At 43.8% G+C, this 16,994-nt stretch overlaps 1 protein-coding gene across 3 annotated transcripts; it reads left to right on the top strand.

Annotated features, from left to right (window-relative positions):
• Nucleotides 1-16,658, top strand: LOC106605986 (RUN domain-containing protein 3B). Of its 3 annotated transcripts, XM_045718985.1 has the most exons (11): nucleotides 1-523; nucleotides 8,043-8,158; nucleotides 8,308-8,441; nucleotides 8,858-8,943; nucleotides 9,122-9,211; nucleotides 9,308-9,388; nucleotides 9,517-9,697; nucleotides 10,022-10,179; nucleotides 12,592-12,738; nucleotides 14,406-14,509; nucleotides 14,598-16,658. In XM_045718985.1, the coding sequence occupies exons 1-11, from the start codon at nucleotides 429-431 to the stop codon at nucleotides 14,741-14,743; spliced, it is 1,338 nt and encodes a 445-aa protein (XP_045574941.1). In that variant the 5' UTR covers nucleotides 1-428; the 3' UTR covers nucleotides 14,744-16,658. The 3 variants fall into 3 exon arrangements, with proteins under 3 accessions (XP_045574941.1, XP_045574940.1, XP_045574939.1); XM_045718983.1 differs by lacking the exon at nucleotides 12,592-12,738 and having other exon boundaries at nucleotides 14-523; XM_045718984.1 differs by lacking the exons at nucleotides 12,592-12,738; nucleotides 14,406-14,509 and having other exon boundaries at nucleotides 2-523.
• Nucleotides 16,659-16,994: the final 336 nt, after the last annotated feature.

The raw sequence follows: 16,994 nt of genomic DNA, 5'->3' as shown, positions 1-16,994 counted from the left end.
GGTGTGAAACATTTTCATGAAACCTTTTAGATGTGTGCAGATGTAGGAGAGAATAAAGGTATTTTTTATACTATTGGGATGCACACATAGAAAGTCTCTTCGTCTCCCAAGACCATCGAGGTTACCATCGGTAGCCTAATTCGCTCTAAACAGGCATTTAAACCGCTGACTTCCCGGCATTTTGTTTGGGCGTTTTAGCACAACCCCGTGACTGTTTCTCTCCCAAATTACTGCGTGATTTCTGTTCATCCACCTCCCTCTTGCCCAAAACGTTGACTGTCAACAAACGAGCGAGCGTGCCGGTGTGACGCGGATAGAGCCCGCGTGCGGTGGCGTGCACCGTTGAACCCAACCTGCTGATTTAAAAGAAACAGGGACAGCAAATACTGTGCACCTACACCGGGGAGATACGACTAACTGTGGCGAGGATGGCGTCACGTAGCCTGGGGCTGCATGTAGCTCGCAAACAGGACGCTGCCAGAAGCGGAGCTGTGGAGAGGAGGAATCTACTGACTGTCTGCAGGTAAAAGAATGCTCGGCTTGATTGTGTTAATTTACTAATTGGTCAGCTGATAAATGACCGCATTCTCACGCGACTGGTGATTGTGTCTGGATGCTGTTAAAGACGGTAGGCTAATTGGTGGTATAGGCCATATTTCTAAATAGCGCACATAACCGACCATCCTTTGTCTTGCTTCAGTGGCAACGCGTTTACATTACAGTATTGATGGTGTTATATCGACATGAACTGTAACCTATAACGCCGCACTAGTTCTGGGGGTTCTCCAATGGACACACACACACACACACACACACACACACACACACACACACACACACACACACACACACGCACGCACGCCTCCGCCACCACCTATGTGCCTTAATCATTAATGGAATCACAGTTACCTTCATTCATTAGGTGCCCAACTCAATACCGGTATAGTCTATAGATTTCACATGAACGAAGACAATTCAACACAGCTATGAATTGGCACGGAACTGTGCAATGTGTGACGATTTTCTTAAACTATTAATCTTAAATCTCATGTTCTTCGAACAGTATAAATAATAATAGTTTGGTGGGTGCTTATATTGGTCCTATTTCCCCACATGTGAAAGTGTGTGTTTTAGATGTCGTTCTCTGTGGATAACATGCTGTTGAACGCCCTATCAAGTATAGCTCCATCAGACCCAGCCGTATGCCCCCTGTGGTTCTAGTGAAGAGATTGGGTAGATATATGCTACATACTCCCACTCAATCAGTAGACACACGAGCCCCTTTTTGCTGCTCCCACACATGACCACTGGTGTATCGCCATTAAAGATCACTGGTATCAGAAAGCAGGGAGTCCCCAGGGCTGGGGTTTATTTTCATGGCGAGGTGGTGTATCTCATCTCCAAGCCATGGTTGGTGACTGGTGAGGAAAGCACAACAGAAGAGTTATCAGGCTTTGTTATCCCTTTCTGGAGTGGCTTTTCACAACCTCATTGTCAGTGTTTTGTCCAGGAATTTCACTTTTCTAAAACATTATTTCATGTGCAGTTCTTATGATATTATTTAGTTGGTTTGGTGAACTATGCTCACGTGGTGCGTAACCTTGCCTGATTCCCAAAGACTCTAATGCTAATGCCTAGGCTTTCTCAGTGAGCTAAATCGAGAGCTTGGGACTATAAGGTTCTATCTGCATTTTGTCCAGATTGAGTTATTGACATAGCCTTGTTCTGTTCAATGTTCTCTACCTATATAGTAGTCTAAATTCCCCAATTCATGTTAAGTGCAACAGAATACAAGATAAAAATCGCTGACACCTTTCAAACCAATGAGGGGTCGGAACTATAAAGCCAAATTCTCAGAATCATCATTTTGCAGATAGAACCTTAGTCCCAAGCTCTCAAATTCTTAGTTGATGTATGCAGAGCACTTGGGTTCAATATTGGTTAGTTTATAGTGAACAACTGCTCTGGTCTTAATACTCGCTTTGGGTCATCAGGACTGACTCTGCCTAAACCAATGATCTGAATAATGAAAATATAAATCCTGTGGCATGAGTTCAGATCCAATCAAACACTGCTGCAGAACATGAATCGATACAGTTTAATATGCAGACAAGGCTCTGAAGTTCCTGTGTCCTCATCACTAAGGAATTATCATGGTCCACATGTAACAGTGTAGGTTCCGTCCCTCTCTTCGCCCCAACCTGGGCTCGAACCAGGGACCCTTGCACACATCAACAACTGACACCCACCGAAGCATCGTTACCCATCGCGCCACAAAAGCCGCGGCCCTTACAACGCAAGGGGAACAACCACTTCAGGTCTCAGAGCGAGTGACGTCACTGATTGAAACGCTATTAGCGCGCACCACCGCTAACTAACTAGCCATTTCACATCGGTTACACACACACACCAATACAGTTGTGAAGAAGGCACGACAACGCCTCTTCCCCCTCAGGAGGCTGAAAAGATTCGTCATGGGATCTCCGATCCTCAACGTTCTACAGCTGCACCATTGAGAGCATCTTGACTGACTGCTTCACCACTTGGTGTGGCAACTGCTTGACGTCCAACCGGAAGGCGCTAGGGTAGTGCGTAAGGCCCAGTTCATCCCTGGGGCTGAGCTCCCTGCCATCTAGAACCTCTATACCAGGCAGTGTCTGAGGAAGGCCTTAAAAATGGTCAGACTCCAGCCACCCAAGTCATAGACTGTTCTCTCTGCTAACGCATGGCAAGTGGTACCGACACACCAAGTCTGGAACCAACAGAACCCTGAACAGCTTCAAGCCATAAGACTGCTAAATAGTTGGTCTGCGTAACTATTGGTTAACTATTTAACTGTCTGCATTGACCCTTTTTGCACTAACTACGCTGCTGCTACTGTTATCTATCCTGTTGCCTAGTCACTTTATACCTACCTATACATATCGAACTCCTTTACCTCGTACCCCTGAACATCCACTCAGTACTGGTACCCCGTTACGCATTGTGTATTTATTCCTTGTGTTGTCTTTTTCTAGAATAAATTTTTCTCTCTGCATTGTTGAAGGGCCCGTCAGTAAGCATTTCACTGTTAGTCTACACCTGTTGTTTACAAAGCATGTGACAATTATTTTTGAATGTCATCTACCATACTCTGGGAACTGTCATTTCTAATCACTGATGGGGGGGGGGGGGGGGATATATATGGACAACCGTAACCGCTTTAGGTCTGAACCTGTTGATGAGGATTCAGTGGTACACAGGGTAGACGGGCACTCATTTAAGTTCTCCTGAGACCTCTGAGCACCTCTCTACATGTCATCAGATCTATTTGTGCCTAAATGCCTTCTTAGAAGTGGAGGAGTAGGCCATTAAAAGCATCTGGGGATGCATGCTGTGCTAATGCTCTCTTTCTCTCACTCTCTCTGTCTCCTCTCTGCCCCTCCTCTCTCTGTCTCTTCTCCCTCTCCTCTCAATTCAATTCAAGGGGTTTTATTGGCATGGGAAACATATGTTTACATTGCCAAAGCAAGTGAAGTAGATGATAAACAAAAGTGAAAAACAATAAAAATTAACAGTAAACATTACACTCACAGAAGTTCCAAAAGAATAAAGACATTTCAAATGACATTGTCTATATATAGTGTTGTAACGATGTGCAATTAGTTAAAGTACAAAAGGGAAAATAAATCAACATAAATATGGGTTGTATTTACAATGGTGTTTGTTCTTCACTGGTTGCCCTTTTCTTGTGGCAACAGGTCACACATCTTGCTGCTGTGATGGCACACTGTGGTATTTCACTATGTAGGTATGGGAGTTTATCAAAATTGGGTTTGTTTTTCGAATTCTTTGTGGATCTGTGTAATCTGAGGGATTTATGTGTCACTAATATGATCATATGTGTCCTGACACTCTGTGGTCATTAAAGATCCCATGGCACTTATTGTAAGAGTAGGGGTGTTAACCCTGGTGTCCTGGATAAATTCCCAAGCTGTCCCTCATACCATCATGACCACCTAATCATCCCCAGCTTACAATTGGCTCATTCATCCCCCCTCTCCACTGTAACTATTCCCCAGGTCCTTGCTGTTAATGATAATGTGTTCTCAGTCAACTTACCTGGTAAAATAAAAAATAAATAAATACAATTTAAATATCTTTGGCAGGAGGTTAGGAAGAGCAGCTTAGTTTCCACCTCATTTTGTGGGCAGTGTGCACATAGCATGTCTTCTCTTGAGAGCCAGGTCTGCCTTCAGTGGCCTGCCTTCGGTGGCCTTTCTCAATAGCAAGGCTATGCTCACTGAGTCTGTACGTAGTCAAAGCTTTGCTTAAGTTTGGGGCGGTCATAGTGGTCAGGTATTCTGCCGCAGTACTCTCTGTTTAGGGCCAAATAGCATTCCAGTTGGCTCATTTTTTTGTTAATTGTTTCCAATGTGTCAAGTAATTATCTTTTTGTTTTCTTGTGATTTGGTTGGGTCTAATTGTGTTGCTGTCCTGGGGCTCTGTGGGGTCTGTTTGTGTTTGTGAACAGAGCCCCAGGACCAGCTTGCTTAGGGGTCTCTTCTCTGGGTTAATTTCTCTGTAGGCGATGGCTTTGTTATGGAAGGTTTGGGAATCACTTGCTTTTAGGTGGTTGTAAAATTTTACATCTCTTTTCTGGATTTTGATAATTAGCGGGTATCGGCCTAGTTCTGCTGTGCATGCGTTATTTGGTGTTTTACGTTGTACACTGAGGAAATATTTGCAGAATTCTGCATGCAGAGTCTCAATTTGGTGTTTATCCCATTTTGTGAATTCTTGGTTGGTGAGCAGACCCAAGACCTCACAACCATAAAGGGCAATGGGTTCTATATATTTTTTGCCAGATCCTAATTGGTATGTCAAATTGTATGTTCCTTTTGATGACATAGAAGGCCCTTCTTGCCTTGTCTCTCAGCTCATTCACAGATTTGTGGAAGTTACCTGTGGCCCTGACGTTTAGGCCGAGGTATGTATCATTTTTTGTGTGCTCTAGGGAAATGGTGTCTCTAGATGGAATTTGTATTTGTGGTCCTGGCGACTGGACCTTTTTTGGAACACCATAATTTTTGTCTTACTGAGATTTAATGTCAGGGCCCAGGCCTGCAGAATATGTGCAGAGGATCTTGGTCCTGCTGTAGGCCCTCCTTGGTTGGTGACAGAAGCATCAGATCATCAGCAAACAGTAGACATTTGACTTCATATTCTAGTAGGGTGAGGCTGGGTGCTGCAGACTGTTCTAGTGCCCTCGCCAATTCATTGAGAGATAGATTGAGATATATATCTCAATCTCTCAATGACACACACACACAATTGAAGTGGGAAGTTTACATACACTAAGGTTGGAGTCATTAAAACTTGTTTTTCAACCACTCCACAAATTTCTTGATAACAAACTAGTTTTGGCAAGTTGGTTAGGACATCTACTTTGTGCATGACACAAGTCATTTTTCCAACAATTGTTTACAGACAGATTATTTCACTTATAATTCACTATCACAATTACATTTGGTCAGAAGTTTACATTCACTAAGTTGACTGTGCCTTTAAACAGCTTGGAAAATTCCAGAAAATTATGTCATGGCTTTAGAAGCTTCTGGTAGGCTAATTGACATAATTGGAGTTTATTGGAGGTGTACCTGTGGATGTATTTCAAGGCCTACCTTCAAACTCGGTGCATCTTTGCTTGACATCATGGGAAAATCAAAAGAAATCAGCCAAGACCTCAGAAAAAAATGGTAGACCTCCACAAGTCTGGTTCATCCTTAGGGGCAGTACACGTTTGACCACGTGTATTATTGTTGTACAGATGAACAAGTATAAACACCATGGGACCACGCAGCTGTTATACCGCTCAGGAAGGAGACGTGTTCTGTCTCTTAGAGATGAATGTACTTTGGTGCGACAAGTGCAAATCAATCCCAGAACAACAACAAAGGACCTTGTGAAGATGCTGGAGGAAGCAGGTACAAAAGTATCTATATCCACAGTAAAACGAGTCCTATATCGACATAACCTGAAAAGCCACTCAGCAAGGAAGAAGGCACTGCTCCAAAACTGCCATTTAAAAAAAGCCAGACTACAGTTTGCAACTGCACATGGGGACAAAGATTGTACTCTTTGGAGAAATGTCCTCTGGTCTGATGAAACAAAAATACAACTGTTTGGCCGTAATGACCATCGTTATGTTTGGAGGAAAAAGGTGGAGGTTTGCAAGCCGAAGAACACCATCCCAACCGTGACGCACGGGGGTGGCAGTATCATGTTGTGCGGGTGCTTTGCTGCAGGAGGGAGTGGTGCACTTCACAAAATAGATGGCATCATGAGTCAGGAAAACTCTGTGGATCTATTGAAGCAACATCGTAAGACATCAGTCAGGAAGTTAAAGCTTGGTCACAAATGGGTCTTCCAAATGGACAATGACCCCAAGCATTCTTATAAAGTTGTCAAAATGGCTTAAGGACAACAAAGTCAAGGTATTGGAGTGGCCATCAAAAAGCCATGACCTCAAGCCTATAGAAAATTTGTTGCCAGAACTGAAAAAGTGTGTGCGAGCAAGGAGGCCCACAAACCTGACTCGGATACACCAGCTCTGTCAGGAGGAATGGACCAAAATTCACCCAACTTATTGTGGGAAGCTTGTGGAAGGCTACCTGACACGTTTGACCCAAGTTCAACAATTTAAAGGCAATGCTACCAAATACTAATTGAGTGTATGTAAACTTCTGATCCAACTGGGAATGTGATGAAAGAAATAAAAGCTGAAATAAATCATTCTATTATTCTGACATTTCACATTCTTAAAATAGTGGTGATCCTAACTGACCTAAGTCAGGGAATTTTTACTTGGATTAAATGTCAGGAATTGTGACAAACCCGAGTTTAAATGTATGTAAACTTCTGACTTCAACTGTATATCTGAGAGACTCTGGGTTGAGGTCAGTGATAAAGTAGTCTAGGGATGAGCTATAGGTGTACCTACCGAGTCCCCTTGAAGCCTACTATTGACTATGTACATACCATACTCGGCGTGCAATAGCGCTGCAGGAGTTGTGGCCCGTTTGTTGTTGTAGTTGTGCCTAGGGGGGCATATGGGGGAGGTAATTATATCTTTATTTAACTAGGCAAGTCAGTTAAGAGCGAATTCTTATTTACAATGATGGCCTACCACAGCCAAACTCGGACGATGCTGGACCAAATTGTGTGCCGCCCTATGGGACTCCCAACCACGGATTCGAACCAGGTACTGCAGTGTCTTAGACCACTGCGCCACTCGGGAATGCTGTCACCTCCAGGTAGGTGTTTGTCCCCCTGTGTGCTGAGGTGTCCGGTTCTGGCATTTAGGTCGCCACAGACTAGTACATGTCCCTTTACCTGGAAATGATAGCTTCGACATCCCACAGTGGGAAATCTGTCTTTAAAGTATGGGGATTCTAGTGGGGGAATTTGGTATGTCTCCCTCTCTCTGTGTATGTAATGGAAAAAACTGAAACCTTATTGCCTGTCCTGTTTAGATAAAGCTTCGTCTGCCCAGTCACCCCACTGCCACTCAACCTGCTACTGTGTGTCTGTGCAGTATAAACCCCACAGCACAGAGATGACTGTTGCATCTTTGTCTGACCAACATGGACATGAGGCCATTTAAGTCTACTGAGATGTATTCCAGAATCAACACAGTCATTTCCTGTGTTTGCTTCATTCCATTAAATCTCCTCGGTGCTTAATAACCTAGACACTAATTAGAGAGTATCTCTGGTCAGGAGCCCTATCGTTGTTGTCATGCCTCAGTCTGACCTCTGTGCAATCTACCTATATGCTTATGTGACAGTGTTTTTTTTATTTGTATATTGTCAACGCTCCACTGATAGTGTGCAGTAGAGATTGTGTTTCCTAAAGCCTGTAAATCATCTGTTCAGTCAGAGATGATCTCCTCTCCCTAGAGTCACATTTTAACAGCATGTCAGAGAGAAACGTGCTGATCCGGTTGGAAACCAGTGCAGACTCCGTTAACTGTGTGTGTGTGTGTGTGTGTGTGTGCGCAGGTTTTCAGTGAAGACGTTGATTGACCGCTCCTGTTTAGACACGATAGACGACTCATCTCCAGAGTTCACCAACTTCGTCTCCATCCTGGAACAGATCCTCAGTCACAGACTCAAAGGTAGAGTAACACACACACGCATGCTAAAAGCCCTTCCCATCTGGACCACTGCAGGGTTGCTGGGTATAGGAGTCAATATGCCACCTATAAATGTAGCAATCTCATTATCTCTCTCTCCCTTCTTTCTATCTCTCCCTCCCTTCTCCCAGGTCAGACTACGTGGTTTGGTTATGAGACTCATCGTAGTTTCTGGGACTATGTGAAAGCAGCCTGCAGTAAAGTCTCTCACAACTGCATCCACAGCATTGAGAGCATGGAGAATGTACGCTCCTCCAGAGCTAAGGTGTGTGTGTGTGTGTGTGTGTGTGTCTGCACGAGAGAGGGGTTGCTGGTTACGCTGGAAAGCCTTGAGCCATGGACCTTAATGATAACATCAATATTCCCACTGATCTAAAACACACAACTCTCTCAGCCTTTTCCGCTGGATGAAATTACACACAGAACAAAAGACAGCTTTGTTCAGAAGCTTTAAACAAATACTGTAGTGTTGTCCAAGAGAACGCCACCGCTCCGGCACAAGCACACACACACGTACGCACCCATGCATGCACACTTGCGTGCAGGTGCACAAACTCAATCAGCTGACTGTGGCTAAGTAGGAAGGGCAGTATGTATTTGTATTATAATGATGTCTGTTTTAAAGAGCTACTATGCAGGTCTGATGTATAATGGAAACTTAAGCACTGTGTGTGTCCACAGGGTCGGGCGTGGATCAGACTGGTGCTGATGGAGAAGAGGCTATCTGAGTACATCTCCTCCGCCCTGAGGGACTTCAAAACCACCAGGTCTTTCTCTCTGACACACACACACACACACACACACACACAATGGCAATACAAAACACCAGACTGAGTTGAGTGTTGGTTTTAGGTGTTCTGAGGATGGAGCTAGTGTGTGTGTGTTCTATGTTATGTGTAGGAGATGGTATGAGGATGGAGCTAGTGTGTTCTATGTTATGTGTAGGAGATGGTATGAGGATGGGGCCATCATGCTAGATGAGGAGGCGGGGCTTCTAGCAGATACACTCATCGGTCTCAACACCATTGACTTCAGGTACTCGTATCATATTGTATGTTATTTATAGTGTTGCTGAGTCAGAGCTCAGGTTATACAGTAAAGGTCTCAAGTATATTTTCCTCTGGTGGCTAGCTTCTGTCTGAAAGGGGAGGGGCTGAATGGAAGCTGCCCAGCGGTGATTGACTATACGCCCTATCTGAAGTCGATTCAGAGGTATGTGGGATTCAATCTTTTAGTCCTTTACCTGCTATTATGTACCCTTCCCCCTGTATGTGCCCTATAAATTGAACTCCTACCCCCTCTGTAGTACCCTCTGAAGTGTGCCCTTTCCCCCTGTGTAGAGAGAACAGCATCAGCAGTGATGAGGAGGAGTTGAGGACCCTGGGGAGCAGCGGCAGCGAGAAGAACACCCCTGAAAAGATGGCCGCCAGCACTGCGGAGACCATCTTAACTGAGCAGAGCAGCTGGGTCTGCAGGTGTAAACGACTCGAGCAGAAATACCGCATGGCACTGGAACAGAAGGTAACGTCTCAGTGTGTGTGTGTGTGTATTGTACGTGTGTGTGCTGCAGAACACTGTATTGCATTATAGAATGCCGGTGTATTTGTGCATGAGACACTGAGACTGTGAGGTGTCTGTGGAATAATTGGAAAGTTAGAAATCAAAATGTCAGGCTAACTGTCAGTGCTCTGTTGAGGAAATGGAAACGCACACACCTTTATCATCCATTCCATCCTCACCAGAGTACAAATCTATAGTGCCTCCTTTACCAAAACAAAAATCTTCCCTTATCTGTTTTGCTACTGCGAAAAATGCAATAATGCAACAACTCACTGTGTGCACCAGTGTTATCTGGAAGAGATGGTTCGTCTGAGAGAGGCCCAGCTGTCTCAAGTGATTCCTCAGAACAAAGCTCTTCAGCAGAGACTAACAGACACACACCTCTCACACACACTGGAGAAGGAACAGCTGGAATACATCGTACTGGAGCTCCAGGACCAACTGTGAGTTTGTGTATCTGTGAGTGTGACATTTTAACCACAGCGAGAGGGCCAGGGAATGCAGGAGTAGTGCACACAGCTATGTCTTACTATACTTGTGAGGACTTCTTGGGGACCAACAACCTTAACTCCTAAACCTAACCACTAATTCTAATCTTAACCCTAAACCTAACCCTAATTCTAAACCTAACCCCTAAGACTAAAATAGTTATTTTCACAAGTGAGGACCTGCAAAATGTCCCCACTTCTCTGAGGACTTGGACTTACAGGTATAGGAAAGTGTGTGTGTGTGAGACTCAAGGTTGATTATTATTATTATTATTAGCTTGAAGCTTGTTATTTGAAGTTCAGTTAGTTTTCTGATCCACTTGTCCTTTTAATGTAGTTTATTTTATGAAGAAAAAAATATTTTGTTTTCGTGTTAGGGACAGAGTAGCCTATGCCACTATGGGCCTGTGATAGGTCAGGTCATAGGTTAACCTCTACATGATCGGTGTGTGTGTGTGTGTCCCTCCATGGGACGGTTGAGCTAATTAGCATGAGGTTGTAAGTAACAAATAAATTCCCACGACATAGACATATCTGATATGGGCAGAAAGCTGAAATTCTTGTTAATGTAACTGCACTGTCCAATTTACAGTAGCTATTACAGTGAAATAATACCATGCTATTGTTTGAGGAGAGTGCCAAATTATGAACTTGAAAATGTATTAATAAAGCAATTAGGCACATTTGGGCAGTCTTGAACAGATATGCAATGGTTCATTGGAACAGTCTAAAACTTTGCACATACACTGCTGACATCTAGTGGCCAAAATCGAAATTGTGCCTGGGCTGGAATAATACATTATGGCCTTTCTCTAGCATTTCAGAGATGGTTAAAAAAAAAAGTGCATGTTTTTTTTTCTTTGTATTATCTTTTACCAGATGTGTTATTCTTCTACATTAATTTCACATTTCCACAAACTTCAAAGTGTTTCCTTTCAAATGGTTTCAAGAATATGCATATCCTTGCTTCAGGTCCTGAGCTACAGGCAGTTAGATTTGGGTATGTCATTTTAGGCGAAAATTGAGGGTCAGATCCATAAGAGGTTTTTAAGTTAGATTTAAAGGTAGACTCAGCAAGCTGACGTAGATGCACCGTGTACACAGTAATAGTGTGTCAATTTCCACTACTATGAGCGTTGGAGCGTGAGGCTTAACTTCTCCTCTGTTTTGGTCCCGTAGCTACCATGTTGCATCGTGCAAATCTCAATGGCCGTGTTAGAGCGGATCACTTTTGTCAAGCCTTTCAAAGTGTGTTGCATTGTGGGAGAAAAAAATGGTCTGACTTGCACCTACATGTCAACTGAATGAACATTACAAAAATATGATCAAAGGTCATTGACTGCAAGTTTCTGCTCTTCACCAACTTAATTCTGCAGCCATCGCCTGTATTGTGGGAAGCTCTATTGCCAACCAATCATTAGGGTGTTTTTGTTTGACCCACGCGAACATGACCAAAGACATGACTGAAACGGGAACCAATTTGCTGCGATGTATGTATACAGTGGATATATATGTATGTGTGTGCTATTTGAGCCTCTCTCACTAATTGATTGTACAATGTACACTATTATACTATGGTTTGAGTGTGTGATATGGGGAATAGATGTTTATTTAGACATTATAAAGAAAATATTTTATAAACGATGGCGACACTGCCATGTTGATCTGAGCCTTGCTGTTGGAAAACCACATTACTTTCAGCTGTCGCAGATGCATCTCCCCTGACTTCACTCCTCGACTTTTGTCTACAGTCGGTTGCTTTCGGCCTTACCACTCAACCCCCCCCAATATCTGCGGTGCTGTCATGGCGACGTCATCTTGCTGAATCTACCTTTAAATATCAATGTGGCCTGCCAGATTCAGAAGCTTAAACCCTATTTTATTTGAGTTCATTTTGGAGTCAAAGATAATAGTTTGAGTATAGTTTGTTTTTCAAACAGGTTTGTTCATTTTATTTCAGTTTAGTTTTCTTTCATCGTTTGTTTACTGTAATAACCTTGGTGTGATGACTTGGCCTGGGTGACTCATCAGAGGAGATGGTTTGGAGGTCGGTTTATCACAGAGTCTCTAAATTAATGGTGTGATCAAGTTGATCTCTTCCTTTCCATCCTCTGATCAATATTTTAATTTGGGTTGTGAGGATTTCCTTAGCTTTCCAAATGCTGGGGTTGAAACTGCAGTCATCTCTCAAACCAACAATCAGTCAGGGGTATGGATTTACAGACACAACAGAAGAGATTACAGATAGAGACTGGGATACGTAGCATATTTTGGGACAGAATGTTCCAGGAACACAATATGAGTAGCTCGTGCCTTGACGGTAGAGGTTTATGTCTTCGTGTGCGTGTATATTTCATCCTGCTCAAGGACGGTGCTGAAGAACCATGACTTGAGGTCCAGACAAGAACTGACCGCACATCTGACCAATCAGTGGCCTTCACCCAGTGCCATGGATACCAATGCTGTTGCCTTGGATACCATGCTGTTCAGGAATAGGGTGGGGCAGTGGGAGGAGTATGTAAACGGGGATAAATTCCTATTCCACGACTTCCTCACTTCCTTACACCCCATAGTAGGATTTTACACGGTCCACCCAAATGTAGTGACAGTTTATATACTCTGCTCAAAAAATAAAGGGAACACTTAAACAACACAATGTAACTCCAAGTCAATCACACTTTTGTGAAATCAAACTGTCCACTTAGGAAGCAACACTGATTGACAATACATTTCACATGCTGTTGTGCAAATGGAATAGAAAACAGGTGGAAATTATAGGCAATTTGCAAGACACCCCAAATAAAGGAGTGGTTCTGCAGGTGGGGACCACAGACCACTTCTCAGTTCTTATGCTTCCTGGCTGATGTTTTGGTCACTTGAATGCTGGCGGTGCTTTCACTCTAGTGGTAGCATGAGATGGAGTCTACAACCCAAACAAGTGGCTCAGGTAGTGCAGCTCATCCAGGATGGCACATCAATGCGAGCTGTGGTAAGAAGGTTTGCTGTGTCTGTCAGCGTAGTGTCCAGAGCATGGAGGCGCTACCAGGAGACAGGCCAGTACATCAGGAGACGTGGAGGAGGCCGTAGGAGGGCAACAACCCAGCAGCAGGACCGCTACCTCCGCCTTTGTGCAAGGAGGAGCAGGAGAAGCACTGCCAGAGCCCTGCAAAATGACCTACAGCAGGCCACAAATGTGCATGTGTCTGCTCAAACGGTCAGAAACAGACTCCATGAGGGTGGTATGAGGGCCCGACGTCCACAGGTGGGGGTTGTGCTTACAGCCCAACACCGTGCAGGACGTTTGGCATTTGCCAGAGAACACCAAGATTGGCAAATTCGCCACTGGCGCCCTGTGCTCTTCACAGATGAAAGCAGGTTCACACTGAGCACCGAGATGAGATCCTCAGACCCCTTGTGAGACCATATGCTGGTGCGGTTGGCCCTGGGTTCCTCCTAATGCAAGACAATGCTAGACCTCATGTGGCTGGAGTATGTCAGCAGTTCCTGCAAGAGGAAGGCATTGATGCTATGGACTGGCCTGCCCGTTCCCCAGACCTGAATCCAATTGAGCACATCTGGGACATCATGTCTCGCTCCATCCACCAACGCCACGTTGCACCACAGACTGTCCAGGAGTTGGCGGATGCTTTAGTCCAGGTCTGGGAGGAGATCCCTCAGGAGACCATCCGCCACCTCATCAGGAGCATGCCCAGGCGTTGTAGGGAGGTCATACAGGCACGTGGAGGCCACACATACTACTGAGCCTCATTTTGACTTGTTTTAAGGACATTACATCAAAGTTGGATCAGCCTGTAGTATGGTTTTCCACTTTAATTTTGAGTGTGACTCCAAATCCAGACCTCCATGGGTTGATAAATTGGATTTCCATTGATTATTTTTGTGTGATTTTGTTGTCAGCACATTCAACTATGTAAAGAAAAAAAGTATTAAATAAGATTATGTCATTCATTCAGATCTAGGATGTGTTATTTAAGTGTTCCCTTTATTTTGTTGAGCAGTATGTGTGTGTGTGTGTGTGTGTGTGTGTGTGTGTGTGTGTATATATACTGTACCTGTGAAGTGCTGTGAAAAAAATATGAATTTTAACATTCCAAATGTAGCCATCACACTATTTAGATGCATCCAGAGAGTCCGCTCTAATGTCTCTGTGTGTTCTACAGGAAGAGTTTCCAGAGTCTAGAGCAGCTGTCCCAGACCTCTCTGGAGCCCTCACACACACTCAACCTGGACACTATACCAGCCAGCTCACACTGGCACCACCATGGTGTGTGTGTGCGTTTCTGTGCTATCCCCCACTACCAATAAATAACAGTTATTTTGTGCATGTGTTAACCCCCTCTTCTGCTCCCCAGGGAAGGAGGACACCCCCTCTCTGATAGGTCTGTGTGGGTCTCTGCAGTCAGTAGCCAGCAATAAGTCACTGGCCAGCCTGAAGTCCAGTGAGTGTCTAGCCAGCCCCACCACAGAGATGACCAGTCCTGACCTCACCCCGTCCTAGAACCAGAGACCAAGAGACCCAGCACATGGTTTGGAGAAAGGGAGCCAGAGGATTTGGATCCTGGAATTGGAACTCAGCCTTTTTGAATAACATTCCTCCTCAACCCAGAGATCTAACCTCATCCCCAGGCTCAATTGATAGATTACCAGAGATGCAACACAGGTCGTAGAATCAGACAACTGTGCATAGAGATTTATTTATTGGAATTTCTATGACTAAATCACATGGAATCTGGATCCAGGAACTCAGAGTTTTAAAGGAATATTGAAGAAGGAACTCATAGCTCAAAACATGGGAGCCGCAGTCAATCATTTGGAATTTACAACCCGAACTGACCCTGGAACCAGCGCTTCAGTAGTCAGTCCTTCAATGTAAGCGCAGAGCCGTTGGAAAAGCCAGGACTGTATTGACCAGGACCGACCTCATGTTTATTTATTAGTTTGTTGTATATCTGCACGATGGGAAAATAACTGCATAGTTGAAAGCCAGTTCCGGGTAGGCATACTGTTGTCACCTATCTTGTGTGTTCAGATCACTGCAGACCAAGGAGAACACCACTTGACACTATTGGGATGCAGCCCTTTTGTTGTCACTTAAAGTGGAGGTCTTTCCCCTGGCCAGCAGGGGGAGTGTTATATCACAAGATGTCTAGAACCACAAATGGTGATGTGTTTTAGTTAAAGTATCTTTGACCTCTAATTCAATTTGATGGACTCCTCATGATGTAAACATGCTCAGCGTCCCAGAGATTGACACAACCTGAGGAATTGCTTTCTTTAGGCTTTGTTTAGGGAGGGGTAAGGAGTGTTGAAGGTTAGGGTTTGTTTCTCAAGTGTTAAAGCCTGTAGACTAGCGGTTCTGTTCATGCCTCATCAACTTGCAGGTGTTGGCCTGTTACCCTGGCAACTTAAGTGAGCTCTACTATAGATGGCCATGGTGGGTCAGACTCAGCGGCCAAAGAAATGCATCTCAAAGAACAGACATATTTAGGTATTGTATTCCTGCCAGAGGACTGGACTATCCTCATTATTTATAAGTCTTTAGTGTGATCATGTTGGAAGGGCCTTGAAATATCTAGAGGAGAACAGTGTTGCTTTTTGTCTTCTGTTTCTACGGTCAATCCTCTGTGGTATCTGACTTGCAGCCATAATCATATTATTGATGGCATTGAATGTATCTCATAAACTATCAAAATAAAGTAGCACACTCCATATATAAACTCCCAGTAATTTATTGAGTATTTACCAATGTTTCGGCATCAATGTGCCTTCTTCAGGGTAGGCACGTAGGTATTTACCAACGTTTCGGCATCAATGTGCCTTCTTCAGGGTAGGCACGTAGGTATTTACCAACGTTTCGGCATCAATGTGCCTTCTTCAGGCACAGTGATGGCGACACATTGGTAAATACCCAATAAATGACTGGGAGTTTATATATGTAGTGTGAGACTTTATTTTGATAGTTTATTTGCCGTTAGTCAGCACCTCCTCACAAACACATTTTTCTGGGTGTTCGCCAGCGAATGTTTTTTTTTTTTAATTGAATGTATTTCATCCACAATCCATTTTGGATTTAACTACACAGTATTATGTTATATCTTTGTCATAAAGGGTTTGTGTTCTCAGGAAATGTTTCCTGTCCAACAGGGTTAGGTTGAACAGTTTGGTTAGGTTGAACAGTTTGGTTAGGTTGAACAGTTTGGTTAGGTTGAACATAAGTCTGTATTGGGGTTGCATGTTCTGTGTCTGACTGCTTTGAGATTTATTTTGATCAGAGACATGTGAGGAAAGTGTTCAGGGTGTGTTCTGTGTCTGTCACACACACACAATTAATTGTATTGCGATATTGCACATTGATTTATTACTTTTATTTATTTTCTCCTGCTATTTTGAATAAACTACTGTACTAAACAATATATTTAGTCTTGTTTTTGTTTGAATTGTATTCTGTACCAATGTGTATGTTCATTCCCCATGTATACATAGATCTCCATGTTTTTCCCCTACCACGCTCCTAGCGTTAGAGCGGGATGTAACGTTTAACCCAGCAGGCCCCGCTCCAAAATAAAGTCCCTGACAGTAACATTAAACTGGTGTTTAATGACCTGTTCTGTCACCACAGGAGTCAAATTAAGCACAGTAAATCACAACTTACTCCAGCAGCTACTGAGGAGTAGGAGGAAGCTCCAGCAACACACATTTAAATCCCTGCTCACTAAACAAGACTGATACAAACAGCTGAAAAAACTAGA

Source organism: Salmo salar, chromosome ssa05, assembly GCF_905237065.1.
Source record: "Salmo salar chromosome ssa05, Ssal_v3.1, whole genome shotgun sequence".
NCBI classification, from domain to species: Eukaryota; Metazoa; Chordata; class Actinopteri; order Salmoniformes; family Salmonidae; genus Salmo; species Salmo salar.
Note: the sequence above shows the minus strand (reverse complement) of the source record. Positions and strands in the feature narration are given on the sequence as shown.

Excerpts from the sequence above, each read along its gene's own strand:
- LOC106605986 (XM_045718985.1), top strand. The coding sequence starts at position 429 with ATGGCGTCACGTAGCCTGGGGCTGCATGTAGCTCGCAAACAGGACGCT. Across the intron at positions 9,389-9,516 it reads TATCTGAAGTCGATTCAGAG|AGAGAACAGCATCAGCAGTG; the intron begins GTATGTGGGATT and ends CCCCCTGTGTAG. Across the intron at positions 9,698-10,021 it reads GCATGGCACTGGAACAGAAG|TGTTATCTGGAAGAGATGGT; the intron begins GTAACGTCTCAG and ends TGTGTGCACCAG.